General features: G+C 42.1%; 1 protein-coding gene across 2 annotated transcripts in view; it reads left to right on the top strand.

The window, feature by feature from the left end:
• Positions 1-22174, top strand: part of MTMR2 (myotubularin related protein 2) — a 106224-nt gene that overhangs the window by 44219 nt on the left and 39831 nt on the right. For both annotated transcript variants that reach the window (XM_023585968.3, XM_023585967.3), the window contains 4 exons: positions 10370-10445; positions 14965-15059; positions 15233-15343; positions 21173-21274. In XM_023585968.3, coding sequence (XP_023441736.2) covers positions 10370-10445; positions 14965-15059; positions 15233-15343; positions 21173-21274 — 384 coding nt within the window. The remainder of the gene's footprint in view (positions 1-10369; positions 10446-14964; positions 15060-15232; positions 15344-21172; positions 21275-22174) is intronic.

The following is a 22174-nucleotide window of genomic DNA, read 5'->3' as shown; positions in this document are numbered from 1 at the left end:
AACTTATGCATTAGCTGAACTTGAACCGAGGAATTTGGCGTCCTTAGGTATATGCAGTCATGTTTCATAGGGCATGTAATTTCTGTAGCCAAAGAGATACCAAAAAAGTTGGGAGAATACTTTAAAAAGTTAAAGTAAGTTTTGATCTATTTTGAAACAGAGAACAATTTGTTTATCGAGTCATCTCTTAATGGATGCTTGGGTTGCTTCTATCTTCTGGGAATTGTGAATAATGTCACTGTGAACATCTGTTTGCAAATATCTGTTGCAAACAGATATTTTTGTGCTTTCAATTCTTTTGGGTATACACCTAGAAGCAGGCTGGCTGGGTCATGTGGTGAGTCCATATCTCAGTTTCTGAGGAAATGTCAGGCAGTTTTCTATAGAAGCTTATATTAGTCAGCCAAAGGATGCTGCTGCAAAATACCAGAATTTGTTTGTTTTTTTGTAAAGCTTATTTATTTGGGGTAGAAGCTTACAGTTACCAGGCCGTAAGGTATAAGTTACTTTCCTCACCAAAGTCTGTTGCCTTGTGTTGAAGCAAGATGGCTGCCGACGTCTGCCAGGGCTCAGCCTTCCTCTTCCTCTTAAGGCTCTGTGGTCCCAGCTTCTTCCAGTATCAACTGTAGGCTGGGATAGGTCTCATCTCTCTCCCAGGGCTCGTTTCTGTCCAGGCTCTGCTGCTCCGCTCTCACCACAAGGCCAGCTGTAGACTGTCAGGCAAATGGCTCATCTTTCTTCCCAGGCCTCTGCCGTGTCTAACGGAGGTTTCTCTCCTTCCTCACCAATCTGCTCCTCTGTTGCTTACTTCCTGGGCTCCAGCATCAAAACTCCAACCTTCCTTCTCTGCGTTGCGGTTTCTCAGTGAGTTCCCACCTACCAAGGGGATGGGAATTCAACATCCTACTGATGTGGCCCAATCAAAGCCTCAATCATTATTTAATCAAGTAAAAGTGAAAACTCTGAATCCAACAGAATCTAATATGCCCAGAGGAACAGACCAGTTTACAAACATAAGATAATATCAATTTTTGGAATTCATAAACAATATCAAACTGCTACAAAGCTGTACCGTTTTCCATTGCTACCCATAATGAACAAGTTCCTGTTTCTCCACGTCTTCTCCGACACTTATTTTCTGTTTTTTTTTTAAATGGGTGGGACATAGTGTCCTTTGTGGTTTTGATTTGCATTTCCCTAATGACTATTGATGTTGAGCATATTTTCATGTGCTTTTTGGCCATTTGTCTATCTTTGTAGAAATGTCATTTTCATTTAGGTTATCTAATTTGTTGCTGTACAGTTGTTCATAGTATCCTCTTACAATCCTTTACCTCTGAGCATTTGGAGCTTTTTTTTTAAGTTTTGTTTGGTATGTCCTAAGTATGGCCGTCCTTATTGATGGTTTCTGGATTTTTGTCTTGTTCCTTTGGATGCGCCATCATTTCCTGTTGCTTTGTCTTGTGTTTTTTTCTTGCACACTACACATTTCAGTATTTTAAAGTGTTAACTCTAGGATTTGGTGCCTGAGCTGCTCCCTGAGTTGTGCTAGGTAGTGATATGACAGAGGTGTCCTTGAGTTCAGGAGCTAACAAAAGCAAACAAACCAATGTAAAAAATACCTTCACGGTTGGCTCTGTGTCAGCTGGTTTTCTCCTCCAGAGTTTGGCCTTCCTGTCAAGAAAGTCAGTCTGAGTGAACGTCCTGGGCTTGTGCTTGCTCACGGCCTTTAAGGGATTTCCCCATTTGCAGGAGCCAGTGCCTCTTCCACTGCCTGGAAACCCTCTCCCTCCTGGGCCTCGCGCAGTGAGTGAGAGCAGGCCACCTTTGCTCCAGGCTGCTTTGGCTTAATTGTTTTCACACTGCCTTAGCTGTCAGCAAGGTGCTTTTGCTTGCAGGACAAGTGCTCAGAGAGAGAGCCTGAGACTGGTGTCCTGGTTCAGACTTGGAGGCTGCCAGCCCGCCTGGTGGCTTGGCAGCCCATACAAGCACGCCTTCGTTCATGGGGGGGTAACTGCCCCCTCTGGAACAGGGCCAGGGACCCTGTGGGAGCCAGGTGGCTCCACACCACACGGGGGGGTGTGGACCACAGGGGCTTTTCCTACCATTAGGAAGCTGTCTGGGCTGTTAGAGGGCTTAATCTGCTCAGTACACACATTAATTCCCTTGGCAAGTATCTTTGCCTCAGCCTGTTTATTTACCACAATACCAGCAGCACGCTGGGAACACCGTAGACTCTTCCGGTTTTGCCGTGGTAACACTGGCAGCACCTGGCAACACCGTAGACTCTTCCGGTTTTGCCGTGGCAACACTGGCAGCACCTGGGAACACCGTAGACCCTTCCGGTTTTGCCGTGGTAACACTGGCAGCACGCTGGGAACACTGTAGACTCTTCCGGTTTTGCTGTGGCAACACTGGCAGCACCTGGGAACACCGTAGACTCTTCCGGTTTTGCCGTGGTAACACTGACAGCACCTGTGAACACCGTAGACTCTTCCGGTTTTGCCGTGGCAACACTGGCAGCACCTGGGAACACCGTAGACTCTTCCGGTTTTGCCGTGGTAACACTGACAGCACCTGTGAACACCGTAGACTCTTCCGGTTTTGCCGTGGCAACACTGGCAGCACCTGGGAACACCGTAGACTCTTCCGGTTTTGCCGTGGCAACACTGGCAGCACCTGGGAACACCGTAGACTCTTCCGGTTTTGCCGTGGCAACACTGGCAGCACCTGGGAACACCGTAGACTCTTCCGGTTTTGCCGTGGCAACACTGGCAGCACCTGGGAACACCGTAGACTCTTCCGGTTTTGCCGTGGCAACACTGGCAGCACCTGGGAACACCGTAGACTCTTCCGGTTTTGCCGTGGCAACACTGGCAGCACCTGGGAACACCGTAGACTCTTCCGGTTTTGCCGTGGCAACACTGGCAGCACCTGGGAACACCGTAGACTCTTCCGGTTTTGCCGTGGCAACACTGGCAGCACCTGGGAACACCGTAGACTCTTCCGGTTTTGCCGTGGCAACACTGGCAGCACCTGGCAACACCGTAGACTCTTCCGGTTTTGCCGTGGCAACACTGGCAGCACCTGGCAACACCGTAGACTCTTCCGGTTTTGCCGTGGCAACACTGGCAGCACCTGGGAACACCGTAGACTCTTCCGGTTTTGCCGTGGCAACACTGGCAGCACCTGGGAACACCGTAGACTCTTCCGGTTTTGCCGTGGCAACACTGGCAGCACCTGGGAACACCGTAGACTCTTCCGGTTTTGCCGTGGCAACACTGGCAGCACCTGGGAACACCGTAGACTCCTCCGGTTTTGCCGTGGTAACACTGGCAGCACCTGGCAACACCGTAGACTCTTCCGGTTTTGCCGTGGCAACACTGGCAGCACCTGGGAACACCGTAGACTCCTCCGGTTTTGCCGTGGCAACACTGCAGCACCTGGGAACACCGTAGACTCTTCCGGTTTTGCCGTGGCAACACTGGCAGCACCTGGGAACACCGTAGACTCTTCCGGTTTTGCCGTGGCAACACTGGCAGCACCTGGGAACACCGTAGACTCCTCCGGTTTTGCCGTGGTAACACTGGCAGCACCTGGGAACACCGTAGACTCTTCCGGTTTTGCCGTGGCAACACTGGCAGCACCTGTTAACACCGTAGACTCTTCCGGTTTTGCCGTGGCAACACTGGCAGCACCTGGGAACACTGTAGACTCTTCCGGTTTTGCCGTGGCAACACTGGCAGCACCTGAGAACAAAGTAGACTCTTCCGGTTTTGCCGTGGCAACACTGGCAGCACCTGGGAACACCGTAGACTCTTCCGGTTTTGCCGTGGCAACACTGGCAGCACCTGGGAACACCGTAGACTCTTCCGGTTTTGCCGTGGCAACACTGGCAGCACCTGGGAACACCGTAGACTCTTCCGGTTTTGCCGTGGCAACACTGGCAGCACCTGGGAACACCGTAGACTCTTCCGGTTTTGCCGTGGCAACACTGGCAGCACCTGGGAACACTGTAGACTCCTCCGGTTTTGCCGTGGTAACACTGGCAGCACCTGGGAACACCGTAGACCCTTCCGGTTTTGCCGTGGTAACACTGGCAGCACGCTGGGAACACTGTAGACTCTTCCGGTTTTGCTGTGGCAACACTGGCAGCACCTGGGAACACCGTAGACTCTTCCGGTTTTGCCGTGGCAACACTGGCAGCACCTGGGAACACCGTAGACTCTTCCGGTTTTGCCGTGGTAACACTGACAGCACCTGTGAACACCGTAGACTCTTCCGGTTTTGCCGTGGCAACACTGGCAGCACCTGGGAACACCGTAGACTCTTCCGGTTTTGCCGTGGCAACACTGGCAGCACCTGGGAACACCGTAGACTCTTCCGGTTTTGCCGTGGCAACACTGGCAGCACCTGGGAACACCGTAGACTCTTCCGGTTTTGCCGTGGCAACACTGGCAGCACCTGGGAACACCGTAGACTCTTCCGGTTGTGCCGTGGTAACACTGGCAGCACCTGTGAACACTGTAGACTCTTCCGGTTTTGCCGTGGCAACACTGGCAGCACCTGGGAACACTGTAGACTCTTCCGGTTTTGCCGTGGCAACACTGGCAGCACCTGGGAACACTGTAGACTCTTCCGGTTTTGCCGTGGCAACACTGGCAGCACCTGGGAACACCGTAGACTCTTCCGGTTTTGCTGTGGTAACGTTTGTGGCATTCCTTTTTGAACAACGCCTGTTCGCTTGATGTCCACGAGAGTGCCTTTCCTGTAGAGTCTCATATGTGGCCAAAGGACCAACCCCGTGTTTTCTAAAAGGCCTAGTAAACACAGCGGACGCGTCTCCTCTTTACCTCTGGGTGTGGCATTTTCGTGAATTACTGCAAGATGGCGGTTGTGGCTCTAAGGCAAGCCGTTGCTTTTTTTTTTTTTTTCAATAATTTTTTTCTTTTTTCCCTTCTCAGAATTTTTAAAAATTTATCCTCCCCCCCGCTTGCGGCTTGCATGCTGTCTGCTCTCTGTGTCCATTCACTATGTGTTCTTCTGTGTCTGCTTGTCTCCCTTTGTTGTGTCATCTTGCTGCACCAGCTCTCCGCAGGTGCAGGCCATCAGCTGTCCACGGGTATGGGCGAGCCCGCCTTCACAAGGAGGCCCCGGGACGCGAACCCAGGGCCTCCCGTATGGTAGACGGGAGCCCAGTCGATTGAGCCACAGCCGCTTCCGAGCAAGCCGTTAACATTTTAATAGTAGCTTGCGAATCCCTTCATGATGCATTATTTCAGTTCATCCACGCAAACCAGAAAGCTGGATATTAGTATTATCTTTACATAAATGATGAAACTAAGACCCAGAGAGGTTAGTGGTGAATGTGGCTTTTGTGGGAAGGATAGTTAGGATATGAAATTTAAGTCTTGGCCAGGTTTTGTTTTAATGAGAAAAAGAATACACCACATATTCCTAATATTTAAGTGTTGATTTTGATTCCAGTCTTTCAGATGACTTTCAGATCAGGTAATTGTTTCCCCTTCTTCAGAAGAAGGGCACATGGGTTACATTTCCTAATACATGGCTTATCTGAGAATGACTGCTGTTGCTGTCTAGTATATGAGGCCTATTACACCGTTTCCTTCAAAGCTCTGCTGATGTCTAGTTATTGTCTGCTGTAATAGTATTGGGCATAGAGCTGATGCTTAATCAAAAGGCTTAATCAGAAGCCTTTTGATGCTTAATCAAAAGGCTCTAATTTCTCTACATCCTCACCAATTCTTGTTATTTTGTGTGTGTGTGTGTGTTTTAATAATAGCCATTCTAGGGTGTTCTTCTTACAACTATATAGTATTCCATACAGCACACCTGTCTTTGCCTTGTTTCTTTCTGGAGTTTTCCATTTCCTTCTGATGCAGAACTGCAGAAAGAGGAGGTCATGGGGACAGCACTGTAGCAGCCCCAAGAAGCTGTACTGACGGCAAAAGGAAAACAAATCCGGACTTGGGAAAGAGACTGCTCGAAACAAGTATTTTAAGGGGGAGAAGGGACTGTTGGAATAGAGGGAGGGGACAGTTGCAAAGGGAGAAGCCCTGAACAGAGGTCTGTAAGTGTGTCAGACTCACGGGGGTTTTCCTTTACAGAGAAGTGGAAGGAAGCAGGTGTGGGAGGTGGGGTGAAAGCATGACGTCAGCAGGGAGATCAGAGACTGTTTTATGCTAAAGCAGCCTGCTTTCTGGGAGGTAGGAGAGAAAGTTAACCCGTTTGGTTAATAACAGTTTGTTCTGATTAAACATTTATGAGGCAAAGAATGGGGATTTGGAGGGTGTGCGTCTGGCCTTGTCCTCAGTCAGCAAGGGGCATCCGTGAGTCTCGTCTAAGTCAGGTGGGGAAGGGGGCTCTTCACGGTGTGAGGGGCATTTCTTAAACTGTGCTACTTTCCAGAAACATACGGCTGTAGAGCAGAGGACCCACGCTCAGCCTTGCCAGTGGGCTGATCTTTGTATTTTTGAGTCAGGTAGTAGATAGTGGGGAAATTATAAAGCATCTCTCTTTCCATGATTTTTCATGTGCATAGCGTCATATTTTGCAGTATACTGTGTATTTGTTATTGTTTGAATCTTTCAATCTGATTTATTGTTTGTTGTTGTTGCTGTTTTTAGGAGGTACTGGGAATTGAACCCAGGACCTCGTACATGAGAAGCAGGCACTCAACCACTGAGCTACATCTGCTCCCCAATGAGAGTTGGTTTTTTCATTTGTTTTTAGGATGTAACAGATTGCACCTGGGACCTTGTACATGGGAGCAAGAACTCAGCCACTTGAGCTACATCTGCTTCCCTGATTCTATTGTTCTTTTTAATAAATAGTAGAAAACTTTATCAGGTTCTGGCAGTCAGTTGTTTGAATGAATTATTAATAGATAACACTTAGTAATTACATGTTTTCAGCACTGACATAAAAGCTTTAAATGTATTAAGTGATTTGATTTTTACAACAGTCTGATTATGAGCTACTATTATTCCTATTTTATAATGGGGAAAATGAGGCGTGGAGAAGGTGAGCACCTTGCTTTTGGGTACCTAGCTAGCATGTGACACAGCTAGGATTTGAACCCAGGAAGTCTGTATTTTTGTATATTACAGTGCTGTAAGTTTGTATCCTGTTTTTCTGCAACTTCATAAGCATGTATCTCTTCCATCCTTTCCTCCTTTCTCTCCTTCCCTCCCATCCTACCCTCTTTCCCTTCCGCCCTCCTTCCTTTTTCCTTCCCTTCTCTCTTTCTCTATGAGGACTCCATCATAGATGTCATTCAAATCACTGATCTTTTTTTGAGGTTTAGAATGAGGCATGTAAAAAAAAATCTATATATGTGTATATATTCTAGTTCTTTAGGTATTACATTTTGTATATATTATTTTGAAAGAAACTTTAAATTACATGTCACATTGAAGATACAGGGGATTCCCACGTGCCCCCCCCCTTCTCCCCCTCCCACTCCTATTAACATCTTTTATTAGTGTGGTACATTTGTTACACTTCAGGTGTTACATTAAAGTTACTTTCTGAAACAAATTGTTGTACTTTTACAAGTATGTAATTGTCTAGATTGCAAATGTATTAAAGCTAGTTGTTGTTTATTTTTAGTTTATTGGCCTTAGGTGAGCATTGGGTTATGGCAACAGTGTTTATTCCTCTCTTTACCCTGTGATGGTTAAGTTCATGTGCCAGCTTTGTTGGATTATGGTGTCCACTTGCTTGGTCAAGCAAGCACTGGCCTGATGGTTCTTGTGCAGATATTTCATGGATTTTCATCATCAGTAAATTGATTGCATCTGTGGCTGTTTACGTCTAAATCAGCTGAGGAGGTTGTTTGCAAGAGTGAGAGAAGGCGCTTCCAATCAGTTGAAGGCCTTGGAAAAGGAACTGATGATGTCAGCAGTAGAAGGAAGGATTTCCATCTCCCTTTCAGCCAGCTTCTTCTAGGGAAATCATCGAATTCTTCATTGGAGTTCCAGCTTGCAGCCTGTCCTGTGGAATTTGGACTTGCCCATCCTCACAGTCTTGTGAGCCATTTCCCTGGAGAACCCTGGCTAATAGAACCCCTGACTTATACTGGGGAATGACATGGTCATGATGGAGAATTAGATGCTTTAGATTTGTGCTGCCCAGCATGGGAGTCACTAGATGTGGCTATTGAACACTTGAAATTTGGCTCACCTGGATTCAGATGTGCAATACCTGTAAAACATATACTGGATTTCAAAGACCTGGTATGAAACCAGGAATATAAAATATATCATTAATTTAAGTCGGGTACATATATATATTTTCTATATATTGGAATAAATAAAATATATTATTAATTCAGTTTCATCTGTTTCTTTTTAATTAAAAACTACATCTGTTGCTCATATTTGTGGCCTACGTTATATTTCCGTTGGCTCCTCAGTCATGTGTAGGAGGTGACGCTTCTTTACGCCTCGGTTGTGTGCTCAGTTCCATAGGGGCACTCATGAATGGAAGGAGGGAGGCGTGCTCAGGGCTGGGGGCTTCAGAAGATGACCTTTAAGCCAGTGGCATTAACCTAGTTTTTAATTCCTTTTTGCCTTCTTTTGAGGTCTTTAAGTCTACCTTTTGAATATAAGGAATTAAAAGTCAAAAGCTAATGAAAAATTATTTTGGAGAGTTTTTTCTAGTGGTTTTGGTTATTAGTCTAATGAATCAAATCAAGGTCTGCTCACAGAGACCATTGCTCTGTGCCTTTCTGCCAAATGCTGGCTTAGACAGCTAAATGGATATCTAAATATGGAACAAAGTTAAGTTTTAGGTCTACTGAGTTCTAGGTGTCTCTGTGACGTCCAGATAGGGATTAACGTTAACCACTTGGATGTACGAAACTAGAGCTCAAGGAAATCTCGACTGGCAGTAAAGATTGAAGTTGGTTGAACTCAGGAGGTGAGTAGAGTGAGAAATGGGTCTAGTAAAAACCCCTCAAGAACAGAGGGTAACGGAAAAGGAATGTTAGGGTCATTGAGGAAGAGTGGTCAGAGGGAAGAGTTTCATCAGGATGGTGTGCTTTCAAGAGGCAGGCAGATGACAGTGATTGTAGCAAATAAATAATGAATATTGTCCATTGTCTTTAACAATTGGGAGGATACTAGGGAGAGCAGGTTCCCTGCAAGGTGTTTGGGGAGGAGGCAAAGGCAGATGGCTGTAAGCTGAAGAATTAAGGGAGGACAAAGGACTGGAGACAGTGCAGGCTCCCTTGCCAGCGAAGGCGATGGTGGGCAGGCTTTTGGTAGCTAGAGGGGGGTCCATTTAGCATACAGTGTGGGTGTGTGTGTCTTCTCTTGGCTGACCTTCTTTAGAACCCTGTGGGGTCTGTAGCTTTGCATCCTTGGATTCTAGTGCAGCATCATGCATAAGGCAACTACTCTGTAACAGTTGTTGATCATGATTGTAATTTAGTTAGTAGCCCTTTTCAACAAGCATAGACTTTAAAAAAAATTTTTTTTAAACCATACATAGATCACAAAAAATGTTACATTAAATAATATAAGGTTCCCACATACCCCACCCTCCACCCCCCACTCCTCCCACATCAACAACCTCTTTCATCATTGTGGCACATTCATTGCATTTGGTGAATACATTTTGGAGCACTGCTGCACTGCACAAGTTGACTAACAGGGAGGTGAAGATCGTCAACCACCATACCAGGGAACCGAGAGTGCCTACAAGTGCAAGCAGGAGAATCACATCCATCAACCATATGGGGTCTAAGCCCCCTCTCGATGTAGTGGTGGAGTGGACATCACCAACCCAGGGTCCATAGGATGGAGGAATAAAATATGGATTAGAGTGCATTTACTGGTATTCAACAAGCATAGATTCTTTAACAACATCATCTCCAAACAGATGTTAGATCCACATAAGGGCTTGCATTTTATCAAAGTTTAACTGTTCTGTGGCTGTTCAGCTTAGCGAATGGAAAGACAAAGGGCGTTGAAGTCAAACAGAAGTATCACTCAAATCATCACCCTGGTACTTTTTAGCTATGTGATCTTGAACAAATTATTTGCCGCTTTCGGCCTCTTTTTCCTGAGCTGTGAAATGGAATAACCCCTCTCTTTTAGGGGCTGTTATAGGATTCAATAAGAAAATGCATGAAGTGTTTTGTATAGTACCTGCTACAAATGAGTAAATGCTTCCTAGAATAACACCCTCACTATGCATGCCAACACTGCAGTTTGGCATTTGATTTAAAGTCATGTAAAATACGATGTTAGAACTTTAGAAAAGAGCAAGTGTACTTAGCTGAAATAGAGTGAAAAATCAATCTTTGAATTAATGTTTCTTTTCTTGGCCCCTTCTAATCCAGGTCCTGAGAGAGTCTAACAAATTAGCAGAAATGGAAGAACCGCCCTTGCTTCCAGGAGAAAATATTAAAGACATGGGTCTGTAACGGTGCTTTTTGTCAACTTCATCTCCCCTCTCCTGCTGGAACGTGCGGTGCTGCGTGTGGGCGCTGGGCTGGCCGCCGGCTGTGGCAGCTCTCACGGCCTGCAGCCTCCCGGCATCCTCGCTCGCTCCAAGCCTGGGCCTGCACCTGCTTGTGTGTTCTTTTGCACTATTGGAAACATGCACCTTGAATCATAGTCCGCCTCCAGTTTGCTTTGCTTTCTTTGAAGTACATGGCTTTTTTATGTGCACAAAAATACATTAATTTGAATGACTGTATTCAAATATTGGGTTGTCTAGATAAAAACATTGAAATGTTACTTCATACAAGTAATTTTTTTAAAGGCACACTCTCTCATTTGCTTACTTTATTTTTTTCTACTTTAATAAACTTGGGTCAATATTTGGATGAAAATATTGCTAGGCAAGCAGTTTGATGTATGTGTCTTTCTCTGTCTGGCCTACAGAGTTAAACATTTACTTATATTATTATGGAGTAGAAGCTGGAAGTTAACATTTAAACTATTTTTGGTTTTATGCTTTTACTTTATTTCATCTTATAGAATTTGAGAAATAAAGTAATATACCAGAAGAATAAATAGATGGTTTCTTAGCCAAAGTAGATACCATCTTTTATTTTATTATAAATCATAATTTTAAAAAATAACTTAAAGCTAAATTTTCCCTGGCTAGGTATCATTTCCTTGTGAATAAATAAGCAAGCCAAAGGGGTGGTGCCACCTTTTAAATGACTTGTTATTATCTATAGTAAATTTAATTTCTTAGCACTTAGTATGGTATTTATCTCTTCTTCCTCTTGACCTTGATTAAATAACTTCCCGAACTTTTTTTACCCCACTCATCCTCCAGTCCCACTCACCTACTTACTGCGTTCTATTGTGTTCTATACAGCGCTAGTTATCACTTCTGTGTGCTTGCTGACTGTCTCATTTAATCATCCTCATGGGAATCTTCTAGGGAAGATGTTAAACTCATTTTGTAGATGAGGAAACTAAGGCATAGACTCATAGGGCTCCTTAGTAAAGTTAGAGCTAGCACTGATCATTTGTTTTCCTCCTTCGAACCTAAAGTCCCTGTTATTTCCATTATAATCAGTTATGGAACAAAGGACTCTCAAGTTAGCACTCAGGCTCTTTGGGCTCCTTGTCCTTTCAGTATCAGCACTCCCTAGGAGTTCATCCATGACCCTTTTTCCTACGGTAGGCTTTGTTTGATGGGCCATATCTAAATTAGTAGCTTCCCCTACCACATATATGTCAGTGAGCCCAAAAGTTGTGTTTTCATGCTCTGACACATAAGCAAATGCCTCTAAAACACATGCCTTTGGGTGTCCCATAGGAACCTTATATCCAGCATTTCTAAAACTGTAAGTTCCCCATAATCCCAAATCTCCTTTCCTCCACTCTGTATCTCAGTTAATAGCAGGACCAGCTTTCCAGTACTGATGTCAGAAACCTGGGCATCGTTGTAGGCTGCTCTTCTTTCCTGACTCTCATATCCACGTAGTTTTCAGGTCTGAGTCAGTCCCTGTATTAGTCAGCCAAAGGGGTGCTGATGCAAAATACCAGAAATTGGTTGCTTTTTATAAAGGGTATTTATTTGGGTAGTAGGAGCTTACAGATACCAGGCCACAAAGCATAAGTTACTTCCCTCACCAAAGTCTATTTGGAACAAGATGGCTGCCGACGTCTGCGAGGGTTCAGGCTTCCTACGTTCCTGGGGCTTGCTTTTCTCTGGGTTCAAGGTTCCTTCCTTCTGGGGCTGGCTTCTCTTTCCTCTGGGAGCTTACTTCATGGGGCTCCAGCTTAAGTCTTCAGCATCAAAACTCCATCAGAAACCCTCAGCTCTGTCCTTTGCCATGCCTTTTATCTGTGAGTCCCCACCTACCCTAATCATAACTCAGTCATGCCCAGGTAAAGATCAGATTACAAACATAATCCAATATTTCTGTTTTGGAATTCATCAATAATATCAGACTTACAGTCCCTAAGAATTTCTTGAACTTGTTTTCTCCTCTCCATTTTCCCACATCTGTACCCTGGAGAAGGCTTTCCTTTTGTATTTTGTGCTGCCTCCCCATCTCCACCGTGCGTGGCAGAACTGCCGTGGGCACAGGTCCCAGGCTAGTCCTCGCTCACGCCCCTGGCCCGTGGGCGCAGCTCCCAGGCTGCTTGCCCACACCTCTGGCCCATGGGCAGATGGCCTTTCCCATCCCCGTGTTGCTTGGAGGATGTGTTTGTGCTTCTCGTTCTACACAGGTCACGTGCTCATATATTACATTTATTTGTATTTATTTATGTCCTCCTCCTAGCTCACTTTTTTATACCTCACAGAATCCACTATGGCTTCTTCCTTGATAAACTTTTGAAAAGTTGACAGGAAGAGTAATTATAAGATCTTTTGGTACCACTAGGCAGTATTACAGTAAAATTTAGAGTAATACTAATCTATTAAATAAAATATCCTGATTCAAAATCATCTGCATAGACTTGATTGCTGTCCAAAACAAACTTAATAGAGATTATGTAAAGTGTAAGGCTAGGGTAACCTTGCACATTTTGTGAAAAAGGCCTTGGATTTTTAGAGGGCATAATGTAAGTCTGCAGTTTAGAAGTGTCTTCAGAAGTTAAGGTGGCAGGACCAGTGACTGAATGCTGCAGGGAAGGAACGGTCTCAGATATGGTGACGTGGCCTCCTTCAGGGAGAGCAGCCCTGCCCGGGGTCTTCAGCCTCCCCCTGGATGCAGCAGAGGCAGCACGGCGCAGGGGAAGGAGATCCGAACCTGCAGTCGGGGAGCTGGACTTCAGCCTCCGTCCTAGCAGTTACTGCTCCCAGCCATCCATGTCCGTTTCCTTTCTCTCAGCCCTAGTAGTCTCACCTGAAACTGTAGGTGTGTGTAGCTGGTCGCTTTCAGGGTGGTAGGAGGGTTAAGTGGGTGCTCAGGTGGAAGGTGTGTCCCTCCTCTGGTAAAGTCCCTTTCTTGATACAACTCCTGCAAGCATCCCCACCTCCTAAGGAGGGGGCGGGGTGGGAGGAGCAAGCCAGGGTCCCTGAGGACAGGTCACCAGGTCACCACGGAGGGTCTGCGGTGCTTTAAATGATGCACTTCCCTGAGTACTGTCGCATAAACCTCAGAAGGGGAAGGCGACACTAGCGAATAATAGGACTGATTTTCTTGACCGAATAAGAAAACTGTCTGTGGAAGGAATCCAGAAATGTTTTTAGTAAATTGAATAAAGCTTCCCTAGTTGTGGTTACAAAATGTGAGCAAGGCAAGTTTGTGCATCTTTATCTAACGATGGGTTTATTTGATTTTAAAGCTTCCTTCTACCTAACCATCCATTAGAAACAAGCATTTAAAATTAGGAAACTCATACTTGAACATTCCCAGAGGAACTGTTTTGAAGGTTAGAAATGTTTGTTAAAGATCAGTCTCATTGCAAATTCCATACAAAGCAATCAGTCTTTCAAAGTGATGACTAGGAAGCAGCGTTAGGAAGTTCCAGTGCCTTATAAAACATATTTTTCATGGCCCTAAGTTTTCCCGGAAGCCCCTTAAAAGTTCTTAGAAATTTGTCATACCAAAGAAGCGCACCTTACTTCCTTGGAATGATGAAGATATTCCTTTATCTGCTGTTGCTGCAATAATGACGTTACAGGAATTTATGAATATTTAAAGTTATTGAAAGTTTGTATTGGGCATTATGAGCTCTGCCATATCAAATGCTATTTTGAGCTAGTGATAGCTGAATTAACTTGTTTAATCAGTCAGTGCATGCTTTAAAAAGCATAATACTAAAAAAAAAAACATAGTGCTCTACTGTTTAGGTTCATTTATCTTGTAATAAAATAATGCTTGTGGTTATTCCTCTACAAAGTTGGACATCGTTTGTGTAGGAAGGAATATATTACCCTCTTATTATAGTCTTTCTCCAAGAAAACCCTTTTCATATACATTTCATTTCCCCTACAATACTTTTCTCAGAAGTACAGTCTATATGATTAGGAGTTTCTGGTATTAGGTGTTTTGGATTTTGCACTTTTAGAGGAATGTTGACCATCTTAGACTGTGACCAGAGGAAGACAAGTAGGTTGGTGAGTGGGCCTCGAACCTGATAGGATGAGTGCAGCTCTGCCTTGAGACCGTTTCCTGTTGCCACCATGCCTACCAGCCCCCTTTCTGAGCCCTCTCATACCACACCTTCTTATCCAAGAAATAGTGGTATCTCTTTCCTTCTGTGCTGCCCCGGAGGCAGAGACACCTGCCTTCTCTTAATTCTTCCCACTTCTTTTTGCACTCCTTCCCCGTATAGTTCCTCATGATTGAAAACTTAGATCAGGCTTCTGAGGTCTCCTTAAATCACCGATTCTGTTATTAGACTATCCCGTATTGACTAGCTATCAGAATTCTCTTCAGTTTTATTTGTGAAAGATGGGAATGCAGTTTTTAATAATGCCCAATGTGTAGTAAAGATGTGGACTCTTTCTTTTCAGCCAAAGATGTAACTTATATCTGCCCATTCACTGGTGCTGTACGAGGAACTCTGACCGTCACAAATTATAGGCTGTATTTCAAAAGCATGGAACGGGTAAGGCTTATTACTGCATTAGAGTTTGTATGTACGTGTGTGTGTGATTTGCAGCCAGTTTTTTTCATTTTTGATCATTTCTAAATTAAAGGATTTCCGATTGAGATTTTTCTCAGCTATATTATGTAGTATCAATTGCTCAATTTTAATTGATTTTTCTTTCCTTCCTTTAGGACCCTCCTTTTGTTTTAGATGCTTCTCTTGGTGTCATAAGTAGAGTAGAAAAAATTGGTGGTGCTTCCAGTCGAGGTGAAAATTCTTATGGACTAGAAACTGTGTGCAAGGTAAATTTTATAATATGTATGTGATTTTATTTGATTTGAAAAAGTTTTCTTTTAAATAGAGACTGTATTTGGAAACTGGTTTCAAAAATATAAAATCAATCCATACTAAAAGCATCATTCCTAGTAGAAAACAACATTTAGAAATAATATAGATCTCCTAAATGTTATGTGTCATGAATTCATGTTGAACTCTTTTGGGCCCAATTCAGTCTATTTTGAGATTTTCTTGTATGTATCCCTACCAATTTTCAGGATCCTACTCTTTCCCAATTAGTGCCTTCACTTTAACAGCACATACTCTGTATCTGCATTGTAATAGCTGCTCAGACTTGGAGACTCAGTTTGGTTTTCAGAAATCTAAATTCTGTGGCTACAGGAGGTAACAGTTTCTTCCAAGGCACACATGAACACTTAGGTGTCATTTATGTGGCACTTTAGGAATTTGAAGCCCTGTGCTTCTCCTTTCCTTCTACTTCCTCTAGCGTATTTAGGAGCAACAAGCTAGTCTCACTATACTTGGTAGTTTGACACAGATGTTCTAAGGTGTCAGATGCACACTCACTCAGAACCTTGCCTCATACAAGTGTTTGATTAGAAGTATTCAGTGGTGATATATTGGGTACCCTGCTACCACAGCATGCTGTGGACTATTAGTGTCCTCTTTACCATTGGAAATGAGACAATTGTGCCTTTCATTGTAATCACATTAAAGAACCAGTTCCCAAAAACCCTAGAACCAATTCAGAAAACCCATCCTTAAATTCTATTCCTTTAGAACCACTACTGGTACCAAAATCTAGGGAAAAAGAACCAACAGGATATGTGTATATCTCTGTATGTCTATAAATAAATAAATAGATTTATTGGAAGGCATTGGTTCACCTGATGGTGGAGGCTGACAAGTCTGAATTCTGTAGGGCAGGCCAGAGACTGGAAATTCTGGTAAGAGTGGTGTTGAAATCTTGAGTCTGAATTTCTTAAGGGAAGCCCACAGGCTGGAACTAAGGGACAATTAGAGAGTGCAGTCTTGAAGTGGAATTCCATCTTTTCCTCAGAACCTCTTTTCATTTAAGACCTCCAACTGATTGGATGAGGCTCACTCACATTGTGGATGGTCATCTCCTTTACCTGAAGTCAACTGCCTCTGGATGCAAATCTCATCTAGAGTATCTCCACAGGAATGTCTAGTCCCCTGTTCAACCAAACACTGACACCCGAACCTCACCACGTTGACACTTAAAATCAACCATCACAGTATGTTTACAAATTCATGGCATCTGATTTTCATAATGGCCATCTTAAATGTGCATAGTACATTTATAATACACTGTAAATAAGATACAGAGGACTTTCACATTCATTATTTCACTTTAAGACCCATAAAAATCCTGTGAGGTAGACAGTATTTCAAGCTCTGAACAGTTAAGTTATACTACTTTGTTGTGGAAGAACTAGATATATATTCATCATCACCTATCTTTTCTATTTCTAATTTTCCTACTGAAACAATGATGGGAAAACTTGATAATATAGACCTTTGCTGTTTTCTTATCCACTAGCATTGTTTAAATGCATTAATATTTGTATGAACTTAGATTGTATTTGTTACATTTTTACCACTAAATCACATATTTAATACCATGTACCACTTTTACAGGTCATCGTTCATACTATGACTTAATTAACACCCATACAAACCTCAATTCTGATAATTTTTTTTTTCATTTGCTGTTCTACCAGTGCCAAATGTAAATGCAACAGTTCATGCATAATTCAAGATGCTTTCTTATGCTAATCTTAGAAGTTTTGTGAATCTGGTATTAAAGCTAATGACTTCACAATTATTTTATACTTTAACATTACAGTCAGAGGACCCTGATGAGTGTCTCCTAATCACTTTTCTTTAGCATAGTAGTAAATAGAGCTTAGAATATTACGGGGACGTGAGTGAGAGAGTGACCTAAAATACTGATTTTTTAAATGTAACTTTTTCCATGAAACAAGACCATTGCCAACCAACCCGAACATTTGTAGGGCCCTTACTGTGGTACTTTCAGGAAGATTCTGGTTAGCAGAGGGATTCTGAATCACTACTGGTTGTTGAGAGATTTACTGAGGAAAAAAACAAGCACCAGCTTCAGTTTTCTCACATGCTTTAAAAGATATCAAAGATAGCATTGTAATTTTGGATCAGATTTATGAAGCGATACTTTGCTTTGTTCATGCACTACTGGTGCAGCAGCTCCCTTTGTCCAGTGAACCTACATAGGCTGACATTTTTATCCATTGATAGGATTAGTGTGAAATTTTGGTGTTTTTACTCTTATTCCTGTAAGATAAATATTCTCTTGGAAGATATCAGTTATTTGTTTTTGACATATTGGCAGTCGTATATATAATTTTAACAAACCAATTTTATTGATACGTATTAGTAAAGCACAAATCCACCCAAGGTGGACAAACAGTGGTATTTGGCACAATCACATAATTGTGCATTCATCACTTCAGTTATTATTAGAGCATTTTCATTAATCCAATAATAATAACAATAAAAACAACAAAAAACCTCATCACCTCTCAGTCTCTCTTTGCTTCCCCTGCCATATATAGTTGCTATTCTGTTTCCATCTCTGTAGTCTATTTGTATTTATATTTTGTCAAAAGAGTCTTACATATATATGCTTTATCACCCATATTCGTATTTCATGTGAGGTTTCACTATGTTATACAGTTCCATGTTACAGTTTTTAGCCTTCTTTCTAGTAATATATATGACCTTAGACTTTCCCTTTTGAACACTGTCATACCCATGTAATAGCTCTGCTAGTTACATACTGTTGGTGCTTTCACCATTTCTATTCATTTCCAAAGATTTATAAACAACCTTTGTACTAATTCTGCACAGATTAACTCTCAGCTTTCCATTCCCTATCCTCAGTCTATTTACAAATGACCTATTAAACTCCATGAGTTTGCACAATGTATTTAGCTCATAATAGTGCAACCATAAGTATTTGTCCTTATTTGTCTGGCTTACTTCATTCAGCATAATGTTCTCCAGGTTCATCCCTGTTGTCTCATATGCGTCACGACTTCATTTCTTCTTATTGATGAATAGTATTCTATCGTGTGCATGCACCACAATTTGTTTATCCATTCATCAGTTGATGGGCACCTGGGTGTTTCCATCTTTTGGCAATCATGAATAATGCCGCTCTGAACATTGCTGTGCGGTTGTCTGTTCTTGGCACTGCTCTCAGTTTCTCTGGGTATATACCCAGTATATTTATAGCATGGTCACTTGGAAAGTCTATATTCAACTTCTTTAGGAACTGCCAAACAGTCCTCCACAGTGGCTTTTCTGCATTCCCACCAACGTGAAGAAGCATTCCTATCTCTACACATCCTTTTCAACGCTTGTAGTTTTCTGACTTTTTAATAGTGGCCATTCAAGTAGTTGTGAAATGATATCTCATTGTGGTTTTCATTTGCATTTTCCTAATTGTTGAAGATTTTTACATTTATTTATTCCCCATTTGTGTTTCTTCTTTGGACAATTGCCTTTTCAAGTCTTTTACCCGTTTTTTAATTGGGTTACATGTCTTTTTCTCTTTGAAGAGTAAAATCTCTTTATATAATGTGAAAATCAAGGCCTTACAGGATATGTGGTCTCCAAATGTTTTCTCCCATTGAGTAGGTTGCCTTTTTATTTTCTTGACAAAGTCTTTTGAAGAAAAAACGTGTTTAATTTTGAGGAGGCTCCATTTATCTATTTTTTCTTTTGTTGCTACTGCTTTGGGTTTAAGGTGTAATAAACTACCACCTACCACAAGATCTTGAAGAATTTTTCCAACAATTTCTTTTAGGAGTTATATCGTTGCGCTTTTACATTTAGGTCCTTGATTCATTTTTAGTTAGTTTTTGTATCAGGTGTGAGATGGGGTCTTTCTTTCTTTTGGCTATGGATAACCAGTTCTTCCAGCACCATTTATTGAATGGACTGTCCTGGCCCAGCTGGGAGAGCTTGGCGGCCTTGTCAAAAATCACCTGACCATAGATGTGAGAATACATTTCTGAGTTCTCAGTTCCGTTCCATTGGTCGATCTGTCTATCTTTATGCCAATACCATATTGTTTTTTTTTTCACCACAGTAGCTAAGCAATATGCTTAAAGGTCAAAAACTGAGAACCCTCCAACTTTGTTCTACTTTAAAAAGACATTTTGGCCATTTGGGGGCCCTTACCCTTCCAAATAAACTTGATAATTGGCTTTTCCATTTCTGCAAAAAGGCTGTTTGGATTTTTATTAGGATTGTGTTGAATTGACATCTTTTTTTTTTTTTAAATATTTATTTATTTATTTCCCTCCCCTTTACCCCCTGGTGTCTGTTATCTATGTCTATTTGCTACATCTTCTTCTTTGTCCACTTCTGTTGTTGTCAGCGGCATAGGAATCTGTGTTTCTTTTTGTTGCGTCATCTTGCTGTGTCAGCTCTCCGTGTGTACAGCACCATTCCTGGGCAGGCTGCACTTTCCTTCGTGCTGGGTGGCTCTCCTTACGAGGTGCACTCCTTGCACGTGGGACTCCCCTATATGGGGGACACCCCTGCGTGGCATGGCACTCCTTGCATGCATCAGCACTGTGCATGGGCCAGCTCCACACGGGTCAAGGAGGCCCGGGATTTGAACCGCGGACCTCCCATGTGGTAGACGGATGCCCCATCCACTGGGCCAAGTCTGCCACCAAGAATATAGTCTTAAGTTAGAACATAGTACCCATATTAAAAAAAAAATTGCCATGAGCAGTGGAGCAGCCCTTTGTTCAATTTTATAGCGTGGGGTATAATAAAACTATTTGGAATTCTGCCTAGGTTAAACATTTAAATAAAGTGGGTATTCTTGGAATTATTTTCAAACTCACATTTTTTCTCAATGCTGTTAAGATGCCATTAAACCTAAATATAGATATTTGCATTCAGCCTGAGCATAGAAAATTGCTAGCAGACCAATAATGAAAGGGAGTCTTGTTGTTAAGACTTGACCTTAAAGTCTGGGTGATATCAACTAAACTATTCAGAATTCACCTGCTGTAGATGGCTGAAGAACATGGACATGGAGTGGAGGGAGACCTTTAGGCAGGGATTGGCTCTGTCAGTTTCACATAAGGGACTGATGACTCAGACGTCCAATGGAAGTGAGTCTGGGGGAGGGATAATAGGCAGGAAAGTAATCATCAGGCGTAATGGGAAGGAATTCACATGTGAAATACAGTGACCATGTATGCAGTCTAACATTTCTTCTTGATCATGTTCCAGTACACAGTTCAGTGCTTTCATAACATTGTGCTGACATCACCACTATCTATTTTCAAATCATTTCCATCATTCCAAGTAGGAACCCTGTGTATTTTAGGTACAGATTTTTAATAGGGAAATTCATGACAGAAAATGGGCTTCCACAGGGAAAAGACATATGCTGTTAGTATGTGTTGATCATACATTAGTGAATATGAAACTGCTAACCTTTTCAGATATGAAACTGTTAACCTCTAGTGCCTGCATCAAGTGCTGCCTCCTTCACTGGCCTATCTTGAGTCCTTAAGCAGAGAAAAATTTTCTACTGTTTGAATTCTGTCTTATATTAGAGTGCGTTTTATTTCTTTATAGTTCTTCAAATAAAGCATTATAAGTCCCTGCTTTCAGCATCTGTTGTCTGATTTATCTTTGTATCCTGCAGATCTTAATCTTTTACATGATAATTCTAAGTAGCATTGTTAATTCATTAAATAAAAAGTGAACAGTGATTGACTTGGATGCTAAATATTTTGTAGGATATCCGGAATTTACGGTTTGCTCATAAACCTGAGGGGCGAACAAGAAGATCCATATTTGAGAATCTAATGAAATATGCATTCCCTGTCTCTAATAACCTGGTAAAATGAATCTTATTTTTGAAAAATATGTAATTGTTGGTGTAAAGAAACTTATCTAGACTCTCTAGGATCTTTACATTTATGTCCCTGGTTTGCCTTTTAACCAGACGTATAATGTAGGTTTAATCTAATTTGTTGGACCAGTTTCTTCAGGTATAAAATGACAAAGCTGGATTAGCTGATTTTTGAGTCCATTTCAGCATTAACGTTCTGTAATTCTGTTATTTTTCTATGCAGGGTGTTTCTGTGATGAAAAGGTGTATGTAGTCTTCATTAGGATTTAAAATCTCCTCCATAATTTGGAGCTGGGAGTTAAGACTAGCAATTTTGAGAATGAAGAAGGGGCAAACTCTTAGTCCCTGTTGTGTGCTACCAACAGTATTAAATTCCCTCATTTATGTTATATCATTCAACTTCCACAGTCCCCTTTTTGGGGGTAGGTCTTATTTATCTCCATTTTAGAGATGAAAGTAGGAAAAGAGTAAACAGTTAATTCAAAGGCATAGCTAGTAGGGGATATAATTTAAAATTAACACTGGTCTTCTAATTCCAGTTTCATTCTTTTATTATAGTTGTTTCTGTCATTATGTGTATAAAAATGATAATTAAATGGTTTTTTTTGTACCCAGAGCAGTAATTGCATGCCAAAGAATTAAAAGGTTGTAAATTTCAGAAAATGTAACATAAACATCAAACCTTGAAGTTATTTGTAATATGTGTGATGTCAAAGTAGTTAATTATGTCAGAAGATGTCTTTGTTTTATAATATTTTTCATTATTTAGAAGTAAACTTACAGCAGCTACCAAAGATATCTGTTGGAAATATTTTAACATTTGATGAACCTTGATGATGGGTTTCTGTACTTTTCCATTTGTTTGAACAATATAGAAAAATAATAA

The sequence above is a fragment of the Dasypus novemcinctus genome, chromosome 27, assembly GCF_030445035.2.
Source record: "Dasypus novemcinctus isolate mDasNov1 chromosome 27, mDasNov1.1.hap2, whole genome shotgun sequence".
NCBI lineage: Eukaryota > Metazoa > Chordata > Mammalia > Cingulata > Dasypodidae > Dasypus > Dasypus novemcinctus.
The sequence above is the reverse complement of the archived record's forward strand: the minus strand, read 5'-3'. Positions and strand labels throughout refer to the sequence as shown.